Consider the following 10,778-nt stretch of genomic DNA (forward strand, 5'->3'; position numbering starts at 1 on the left):
AGCAGGACCAGCCAGCCCTTCCACCCTCTGTAAGCCGCGGAGCTCAGCTCCTGGCTCCCCTCTGGGAGCTGGCAGCGAGTGCCGAGTATCCAAGGTGCCAAACCTGGGGTTTTGGGTTTTAGCGAGCGAGGCCAGGATTCTCACCAGGATCTGGCCAAAATCTGCACCCTCCGGAATCGCGCTGCTCCACTCGACCCAACACCTGCACGAGCCTGGCTGCGTGCCTTGCCCAGCCTTTTGGCCCCACAGCTTCTGCATTCCCAAAACGCCCCTCGCTTCTCTTCAACGTGCTCCAAGCGCACCGAGACCACCACGACCGATCTCTTTATTTCGGCTTGCTCCTTCCCACCTCCCCACAGACCACGCCGAGCTCTAGCCTGGAGAAATAGGGATATTCACCAACAAACAACTGTGAAAAGCTCACCGCTCCAAAGCCACTGATTTATCCCACTAACACCCGTGGTGAGGAGAGGAATATTTCAATTGTTCCAGCCTGACTCATCCTCTCAACATATTTTCCTTTTTCCAGGCAAACCTCCTCGTTTCTCTGCAGACCTTGCCACTTGTCCACACTAACGGAAGAGACACTCAGCTTGAACCGTGGAGCCAAGTTCTCAGAGCAGATTATCTAAACATTTCTCCTCTCAAACACAATTAGAGGAGGAAAGATTAAAAAAAACACACCCCTCTCACTGGTTTGTGCTGATTGTTGGCATGAGAGCTGCACAGCGAGTGGTGATGGGCAAGAGACCTGGAAACTTCACACAATCTGTGTTTTCTAGGATTATCTGTCTGGGAATAGAGGATAACTGGGAGGGAGCAGTTTTAAAACAGAAGAGAGGTTTCTGCAGCATCTTCCAGCAACGCAGTTCAGGAAACCTTGAAGTAATTTAATTCACAAAACAGGATTTATCAGGTTCCTACTGGGCTGTAACATTTTCTCTCTTAATGCTTTCCTTCTCTGCCCACCTCCTGCTACAGAAGACAAACTCAGGTGGACGAGCCAGCCTTGAAACGCAGTAAAACAGCCACGTAGGAGGGCATGAGAGTCAAGCAGTATGCAGAAGGAAAGCAGAACCTGGAAGATGTCCACGCCAGCTGATCAGCAAGCTTCAAGAGTTTTAAGGCAGCCAGTGGCAGCCGAGAAGAGGAATGAAGCCAAGCAAAGTTTGGACATCGCCTGCAGAGCAGCTTCTGAGCACCTTCTGCCCGACACCGGGCGGTGCGAACGGGAGGGACTCGACCCATCGCAGTAACCACAGGACAAGATCCCACCCAGACACCTGCTCCCCTGCTGCCAGACTACACCGACACAGCCAGCTCCGCTCGCACGGACGGAGAAACAGCTCTCGCACTGCCAGCGGAGCACACCCAGGAGTTGTTCTTCAGGCTGCCAGAGTAACAACTCCCTTTCTTCAGGGAGAAGAGCTACCAGGCGACCACACCACCTTGCAGAGTTCAGACCTAACTGAGCAGAGCTACCCAGGCATCTCAGCACACTGAAAAAAAAAAAGTAGGATAAAATTATGGATTGCTTCTAATTAGAGATACACTTTAGAGGCAACAACTATGCCGTGCCCCTCAACTACTTCTTTTAGCAACAGGTTACGGTTTTTACAGAGACAACTGGTCTGGAAAAACCATCTGGGTAAAGTGTTATGCAGCCACCTCACTGGTTTACAACAGGACTTGTGAAATGAGCGCTTCTTAAAAGATTTTAACATCTTATTTTCATTTTACAAAGTCAGTCAACAGAAATCAAGTGATTAGTGTCACCAGTGAATAGCCAAGAACAGGTCCAGGTGATTTCGCTGGTTAACTCTCCCTCTGCCCATCCATAGCGACTCGGTCACCACCAAGTTTGCCCACTCCCACACAAATGTGCTAACACTGCAAGTTTTGAGCTGATTTTTCTTTACTTCACAGTCTTGGCAAAACAAATCTGCATTCAAAAGTCATTTCACATTTATATATTAATCAAACATTTTCAAAATAAATATTCTCTTTAAAATAACCATTTCTTTACATCACTGCAGTAGCAATTCTAGAAAAATCAGTGCACAGACAGCAGCAATTTGATTAATCAGCTAGACTCAAACAAAAAGGAAACAAGGGGGGGACCTTATTTCTCTCTCCAAGCAGGCTGCATGCAGCAAGTCTCCGCAGCTTCCTGGCACACGATGTTTCTTCACACTTGCTGGGAAGGATTTTCTCGCTCACAGAGGCTGGCAGAGGTCAGCGAAGTCTGATTTGTGCAAAGCTTTGTACAACGCAGAGTTTTACAGCCGGGTTACGGAGCAGTCCTGCAGAGGTTCTGCACACTGGAGTTGTTGCTAAGGAGATCAGCGAATCAATGCTACGGCAGGAAAACGCCTGAACCCTCGGCTCAAGGAGCCCACGTTCAAGCTACTGGGAAGTAAATTCACAGCCGACCCAGGAACACCGACAGCATTAAACATTCAAATGAGCAGCTCAGTCGTACCTAGCAGCTTATTCCAACTTCTTGCATATTCTCTCAAGTGCTTCCAGGGCAGAAGTAAAGCAACTATTTTCTCCCCATCAGCTATTAATTCACCAGTTAAATCACAGCAGTAAGATGCTTCACTGGCCAAGCAGTTTTAATTTATGTTACAGCAAAGGAAAAAAAAACATGCATTATAAAGAGAATATTCAGGACTTAGCAACCTCAAGCCCACCTATCTAACTGGAAAAAAAAGAGACAACAGAAAATTAGTGTTCCCATATGATCTGTAACTAGTTAGATGCTTAATCAACCCTGCACAGAGCAGTGTGTTTTCTGAAGAAGGGAAGATCAGCAGCAGCATCACACAGAGTGCACAGCAGGAAAATCTGGAGGGCTACCAGATTACTTGCTACAATTGTCAGGAATGACTTAGGTAAAAAAGCCAAGAAAGTGTAACAGATATCTGAAAAACTTACTAGATACCTATTTCCTTCGAGATGCCAACAGCTCCCTTTGAAGCCCTTTCTCAGTAGCAGAGGGAAAAGTTGCACGTGGCACTCTGGGTTGAGAGGAACGCCCAGAGACATCCCTGTGTCCAGAGATGCTCTTCGCTGCACACTAAAATAAATTCAAGACACACACACCCCCCTCCCCAAGAGCCTTGTTTCTGTGTTACAAGCACATTAATCACCAGTTTGGAGCAGCTGCTTACTCTAAAGAGGTATAATTTAAGTATCAAAAGAAACAGATGTAAGGGAAAATCACAGATTAAGAGAACCTCCAGTTCTAGCGATGCCGTGCACAGGGAGAAGGGATACTGCGCTCGGACAGCAAACCCTCAGAGCTCTACAAGGTAACCCAGGCTGCTGAAATCTCTCCCCTTTCTCTGCATATCATCTACCACTAGAGTCCAGGAAAGCTGTGTGCCCTGGGGGAAGGCTCTAATCCTCAGTGCTATGGACCATGCCCCGAGATTCTGCCAAAATGGGAAGTAAGAAAGCAAGGAGTTGTGGAGAAGTTCTGTGTTAGCTTATTGGTTTTTCTTGTCCTCTGGTGGGAAGTATGGAGGAGGGGGTGGCTGGTCCTGAAATAAAGACAATAAAAGAACATCAATCCATGGCTAAGGAAAAAAAAAAAACAACAAAACCACCCCAATGACAGCAAAAAACCAAAATCAATTCAGACAGACTTTGCTGTGCCACTGAGAAAAAGAACTGCTAACACAATACAGCACTTCTAAACCTTTTGTACTTGTACAGGATTCTGACTCTGGTGAACAGGAAATCCTTGTGGAAACTCATTTTAGCAGGGACCAGTTTCCTTGATGGAAATGTAGACCTCTCTTGTGGAGACAACACACACCTGGGCTCACACTGCAAGCCCAGAATGACAGAGGAACCTACCGTGGGCATGTAGACATTGTGTGGGTTGACTGGGCTGTAGTAAGCACTGGCAGCAGCTTCAGCAGCCTTTGCTTCAGCTGTCACAGGAAGAGAAGTTACAGATTTGGTGACATGCAGAGAACTTTTACAATCAAAAATATATTCCTGGCCATCAAGAATTACTAATAGAGCACTATTTGACCAGTGCTCAAGTTGCAAAATAGCTACAACTAACAGCAATTGAGCATTATCTCCTCCAGCTGCCACAAGATTGTCTAGGCTGAAGAGAAACAGACCAAGATTTAGTTTGGAAATGTCACCTGGGACTTGCCTGTTAGCCAACCAATAAATGCTACCAGCTGTTTTGCCTGCTCTTTCTTTCCCCTCCCACACGCAGACCTTTTAAGACCAGGTTCCAAATCATTTTGATAAATCCCAAGTGAGTGGAAATAAGACTGATATCTCTCCAGCTCCTTTCCATTATCTATTCCTCTATTTCATACTGTTTAAGCAAAAGTGATCAGGTTTGAATGAAATGGGGGAAGGGGGAGCAAATATCACCAAAGCTGCATTTGCTAACTAAAATGGATTACAAACAGACTTCACCATCAATTTCTTTTTGTTCATCTATCAGAGCAAGATTACCACAACAGGAGAATCACAAACACTACTTTTTCTGTCACAAGAAGAATAAATCCATCTACAAAATATCTGCTAATGGCATCTACCCTGGAGAGAATCAGGCTGGCCTCCAGACTGAGCTGGATATACCAGGGTGCAGATCAGGGGAGCTCCCTACTCCCTCTCCTAAACAAACTTCTAACTGGAGCTTCTAAGTCAACTCGAAGTTCCCCAAGAGATAACAGACAAGAAACAATGCCCGTTTCATGGGTAACAAAACTGCAAAGTCACCTGAACACGTTTCTCACCTGCAGGAGTGGCAGGCAGGTCTGGACCGCTGACGGGGGGCTCCATGGGTCCCGGGTATGGCGGGGGTGGAAGCTGCATGTAACCCATGTCTCCACCCACCGCAGGGGGACCAGGATAAAACTCTGTCAGGAAAGGAAATAACACAGCAAAAGTCTTAACTCCTTTGGGTGGGGCACAGAGCCAAAACAAGCCAAAGGCAAATATAACTAAGCTCAGAAACAAAAGCTGCACAAGGCATCAGATCCAGGCTAAAAGATGATGTAAAATTTGTGTTTCTATCCCTTTTTGCCTATTTTAACTCTTGTTAACCAGAGCGATCCCCATCCTCACTTGCCAGACTTACCAGGAGGAGGTGGTGGGTAGGGATACCCCCCATTAGCTGCAGCTGGTGCGAAAGCATAGGATCCATTTGGCATATAGGAATAGCCGTAAGCTCCATTGGGTATTTCGCCTCTGGAAACTGGAAAAGTAAAGTTGACCTCATGAAAATGTCAAGCCTGCATCAGATGCAGGCCAAGAACTCCAACAAACTTAGAAGAGTCCTTTTATGAAAATCATAGAACCATAGAATGGTTTGGGTTGGAAGGGACCTTAAAGCTCATCTGGTTCCAACCCCCCTGCCAGGAGCAGGGACATCTTCCACCAGACCAGGGTGCTCAGAGCTCCATCCAACCTGGCCTTGAGCACTGCCAGGGAGGGGACAGCCACAGCTTCTCTGGGCAGCCTGGGCCAGTGTTTCACCACCCTCATGGTGATGAATTTCTTCCCAATATCTAAGTTAAATCTGCCCTCTTTTAGCTTACAGCCATTCCCCCTTGTCCTATCACTCCACACCCTCGTGAAAAGTCCCTTTCCATCCTTCCTGTAGGCCCCTTCAGGTACTGGAAGGCTGCTAGAAGGTCACCCCGAAACCTTCTCTTCTCCAGGCTGAACAGCCCCAACTCCCTCAGCCTGTCCTCGTAGGAGTACTCCAGCCCTCTGATCATCTCCGTGTCCCTCCTCTGGACCTGCTCCAACACATCCCTGTCCTTCTGATGTTGGGGGCTCCAGAGCTGGACGCAGGACTCCAGGTGGGGTCTCATGAGAGCAGAGTAAAGGGGCAGAATCACCTCCCTCGACCTGCTGGCCATGCTTCTCTTGATGCAGCCCAAAAACCAAAAATCTCCATGCCAATCAATCTGCTGTTCATTGGCTGTGAAAAAAAAAATTTTAAAAGCAAGCAAGTTCCAGACACAGCCTGAAACTCGCATGGATTTGAATCCAACCTGTTGCAACCTACGGCTGCCCTTGCTGCAAGATGAAGGCAAGTCCTCCTGAAGCCAGAGCTGTCTGGCAGACACCGCCAGACTCCCGTACCTTGCGATGCCACCTGCAGCATGCGCTGCCCAAATTCAATGGCACCCCCAGCTGAGAAGGTCATCTTGAACGTGGCAGACCCTTCCCAGCCGCCTGCAGGGAGGAAAGACAGAATTCAGAAGCAAGGAGAAGCCGTTTCCATGCTTTATCTACAGATGCCCTGTAGATAATTCTTTAAAGACCTTATCCCAAAAATCCAAAAAAAAAAAATGCAGATAAAGTGGCAGAATCACACTGGGGTATTTCAGGTCAAGAGACATCTGAAGAAGAAACGTCAATGAGGAAGACCTTCAAAAGCTTTCTGAAGTTGTGCCTGTTACTACATCAGCTGCCGACAGACCAAGCTATCAGAAGCACTGGATTTTCTCTAGCTTTGTATAAGATTAGCACAGAAGGCAGGGATTTTGTTAATCCCATTTGCTAAAAAGCCTTTGCGGCTACACCTAACTGTCAGCTATAAATTACTCTGGGAGTTTGAGTGCCCAGTGATGCAAACAGCTTAATGAAAAACACGGTCCACATAAATTCATTAGAGTCCATGGAAGATATTTCAAGCCAGGATAATAATAATCAAAAATAAATTAGTGACATCTTGTATTACAGACTAAAAAATGTGCACAGCCCAGAGTCCCAACAACACATCAAAGCAGCTGTGTCAGTGCTGAAACAGGGACATGTAGATTAAAGAGCCCTTTGAATGAAACCAGACTCTCACGGCTGGTAAAGCAACATCCTCATTAAAAGAGATGGCCTCTGGGGAAAATTCACAAAGATTCAGCTAAAGCCCTTTGCCTTTCACACAGTTTATAGAATTTTTCATTACTGCTCGGGGTTCCTTTCATGCTGGACGGTCCCACTTTGCTCCCATACAGATGTTACCAGGCCGATTTCAGGATTACAGACTGAAGTCTCCAAAGCACTGCACTGTGATTTCAGTGCCACAACTAGTAAGACTCGAACAAGCTGGGGACGAAACAGTTTACTGAACTACGTGCCTCTGGAAAAAGGGGAAGCATAAAACAGCGATTAAAAAAAATTATTCTTGAAAATGTCTACCACAATACGAAACCGCCCCTTGAAGATTCCCTAATTTCAAGACAGTCCATTCTCTTCCGAGTGTCATTTTTACTGCTAAGATGCACCACAGCAGTAGCACGCCTTTCCTCGAATTGCACAAGACATCGGTGATGGGCAACAACTCTCTGGAGATCTGCACTGGCATAGGAGGACCTGGCCGCAGAATGAACAGGTAACCCCCAACTGGCAACGCGACACCCTCACCCCTGCCGACTCTGCGCTGGTGTTTACTCGGTGAGATCACCTGGCTGAAGGAACTCAGTGTTTAGCACAGAGCGCAGGAATGAGATCGGTTGCAGAACAGATCTGTTTGTTGTAACTGTACAGGGAGCAGATAAGGGGAATATTTTTAGCTGCTCGTTTCAAATAAACACATTTTAGCAGTACTGTAAAAACCCACTTGGTCAGTATCCAGTTTAGGACACTCTGCTAAGAATTGTATGTTCTGTATCTTTGTTCAGCTGCACATCTGTACCATACATACCTCCTGCCTCCGCTTTCACTGTCCCCTTGATGTAATTTGCTCCAAAAACAGGCTGCTTAATCTCGCAATCTTTCAACAAATAAAAGGGCATCACAAAAGACTGCATAGCATCCTTTCCCTTCGATACAAAGATAACCTGAAAAGAAAATAACATTACAAAGGGTGTCTAAAACAAACAGGAAACACAGCCTCAATTTATTATCTGAAGAGGCTTTTCAATGGACTGAAACTCCCTCCCACATTTGAAGCTCTGCATCAGTTCTGCAAGCCAAAAGCTACACAGAACAGCCACAAGGGTAAACTGAAGCCTCAAGCCAATAAAGCCTTCCAGGAAGACTACCCTTGCTCAGATAACACTCCTCCCAGCTTCCAGAGAACTCGCTGCCCCATACAGCTATGATTTAGTGGCTGTGCTGTTGCATTCAGCATTTCCAGACCATTGCTAATTTCCAATCTTGAAGATGCCTGATGGACTAGACAGCTGCCTGTATAAGAACTAATCAGATTTGTTATCTTTTGACAAATAGACAGGCTATGCAATAAATTCATAATGCTCCCTGGAGGGAGAGGATGAGCTGTACTTCAGGGGGTAGTAAATTGTCCTGACTTTCATGCATTGAGGACATTTAAATACAGAATCGCAAAGAGCCCTTAACTCATTACACAAAATAAAGCCTTTTACTACTCACTCGGTAGGGAGTCAAGAAAACACTCCCTTTCTTGGTCCCTTTGAAGGCATCTGGCATAGGTTCAATATCACTGAAGGTAATTTCTATGTGATCATAGGTCATCAAAACGCTGCAAACAAGATGAGAAGAGACACAGTGTTACAGCTCAAGGCAGAAGGGTACAACACATGCCAGCTGAGTGACCTAGCAAAACTGCCTTGAACCTCAAGCCGGTGCTCAGCAGACAAAATCAGCCTGGGTTGCCTTTTTTTTGTTGTTGTTGCTGCTGTTGTTGGCAGTAGAAATTCAAGTAGTACTGGCTGCTGCTTCTCAGCCTTGTGTTCCTTCCCTTACTGTGCTGACACAGCTGCTGCTGTCTGCATAGCCAGGCAGTGCATCTAGTCAACTGAACTGACCAAGATCTCAAGACACTTTTTTAATTATTTTTTTTGTGTTGCATTTCTGCTGGATCAGTTCCCTAATTTGATTCACCACAAGTAACACAGCAGAGGAAGGACTGCTGAAGCCGGAACTGCTCAGGCTGGCTTATGCAACATGGCTGTTGAAGGCCTAACCGCAGCCTAAGCATCTCCGTCACAAAAAGATGACCAAGAGGAACTCCCCTTTCTTGCTACTTGACTTCACTTGTGTTGTCTGCACTGACTTCTTAATTTTCAATTAGAAACTGACCTGATTAAAACCAGTGCAATATACTTGCATGGATATAGCAGGTAACTTGTATTAACATAACAGCATCCACATTAGGGACTCTAATCCCTAAAGCTGAAGAAACCTCCACCACCTTTATCTTTGGCAGCTTATATGTTACCATCCTCAGTCATTCACCTTTCCCTTCTGTCACCACGCACCTGTCCCTCCAGCAAAAGCCCCGGACTGGCACAGGGGCCAGTAGCACTGCCCAGGCTACAGCGCATCAGGTGAATCAACCGCCATGACCACAGGAGAGGCAGCCCCTGATCCAGGCAGGCTGACAACCGGGAACAGCAGCATGTTAAGCTGCCGCCAGCTGTCTGTCTCAGTGAACGCAAATTTAAGCCCCAGAGTTGACTTCACTAAATTCTTCTAAGAAGGGCCACATCCCAAATGGAAGTCAGGCGCAGAATTGCTGTATCAATGTTTAACCGGCCCCATGGAAAGAAGTCCTGAAGAATGAACTGCTCCTTTGTCCCAGAAGCAGGTGACTGCCACGTCAGAACTGAAGCACGCTGGCAGACACAGAGGGTGAGGACAGCCCATTGCCATGCAGAGGCAGCTCTGTGGAGGCTTTCTGTTTCCATGGTTATATCCCAGCACCTTTTTCCAATACTGCTGCTGCTTCCCGAACACACGGAGGGGGTGTGTGCGCAAGGCACCCAGCAAACCAAACCGGACAGGCAGCCTAAGCGCTTCCCAAGCGGGCAGCTTCCGAACAGAGGCACACTGCAGCACCTCAGCTCTCCCGCAGCACCGGGTGGTGAAGAAGGATGAGGCTTGGGTCCAGGCCAGAATCAGCTGGCTGGGGGCTGAGCTCTGCCAGCGCTCGGGGGGGAGGCTGGGGACATCAGGAACGGCCAGCAGCAGGCTGGGGCGGGGGAAGGCAGGCCGCAGAGGGGAGCGGGGGGGGGGAGCAGGCCGCAGAGGGGAGCGGGGGGGGGGGGGAGCAGGCCGCAGAGGGGAGCGGGGGGGGGGAGCAGGCCGCAGAGGGGAGCGGGGGGGGGGGGGAGCAGGCCGCAGAGGGGAGCGGGGGGGGGGGGCAGGCCCGCGGCTAAGGCCCAGCACAGCTCCCCCAGGGGCAGGGGTGTCCGTACAGCCCCTATCCCCGTAGGGAGAAGCGAGGAGAACGAGCCCAGCACCGAGAGGCCCCCCCCCAGGCCCCGCACCCTCCTCGCCACACAACCGCGGGAAGGAAAGCGGTGAAGGGGAACCGCAGCTCCCCGCTACCCCCCGGCGCCTGCGGCCGGAGGAAGGGAGAAGGGGATAGCACCTCACTTCTCGCTGTTGTTAACGATGACGCCGCCGCCTTCCGAGTGGTTCCTGTTCAGCGCCATAGCCACCGCCTCCGCCGCCTCCTCCCGGCGCCCAGCCCGCTCTGCGCCTGCGCGGGAGGGCGGCTCTTGGCAGCGCGGCGGGAGCGAGGCATGACGGGACGGGCCGCGCGGTGCTTGCTGGGGGTTGTAGTCGCCGGGCCGGCCGCCGGCCGCCATGACACCCCCCCCCCAGGCTGCTGAGGGGGGGGGGGTGTCATGGCGGCCGGCGGGCGGCCCGGCGCCTGCCCGGTTTGAGGGGTGCTTCCAGCCCCGCTCAGCCCCAACCCGGGTCCCCAACCCTCACTCTCCACCTCCATCGCCCCCTCCAAAGCTCAGGGGCAGCAGGCCTGTTGGGACCTGCTATCCCCGGCCTGACCATCCTCGAGAAGA

At 49.1% G+C, this 10,778-nt stretch overlaps 1 protein-coding gene across 2 annotated transcripts; it reads right to left on the bottom strand.

Moving 5' to 3' along the window:
• Positions 1-1,897: 1,897 nt before the first annotated feature.
• WBP2 (WW domain binding protein 2) lies at positions 1,898-10,462 on the bottom strand. 2 transcript variants are annotated; one of them, XM_075440928.1, is made up of 8 exons: positions 10,351-10,462; positions 8,383-8,491; positions 7,694-7,829; positions 6,133-6,225; positions 5,120-5,236; positions 4,776-4,898; positions 3,868-3,944; positions 1,898-3,548 (listed from the first exon to the last, which is right to left on the bottom strand). In XM_075440928.1, the coding sequence occupies exons 1-8, from the start codon at positions 10,407-10,409 to the stop codon at positions 3,495-3,497; spliced, it is 768 nt and encodes a 255-aa protein (XP_075297043.1). In that variant the 5' UTR covers positions 10,410-10,462; the 3' UTR covers positions 1,898-3,494. The 2 variants fall into 2 exon arrangements, with proteins under 2 accessions (XP_075297043.1, XP_075297044.1); XM_075440929.1 differs by having other exon boundaries at positions 10,346-10,430.
• Between the last annotated feature and the right edge of the window lie 316 nt (positions 10,463-10,778).

Source organism: Opisthocomus hoazin, chromosome 21, assembly GCF_030867145.1.
Source record: "Opisthocomus hoazin isolate bOpiHoa1 chromosome 21, bOpiHoa1.hap1, whole genome shotgun sequence".
Lineage (NCBI taxonomy): Eukaryota > Metazoa > Chordata > Aves > Opisthocomiformes > Opisthocomidae > Opisthocomus > Opisthocomus hoazin.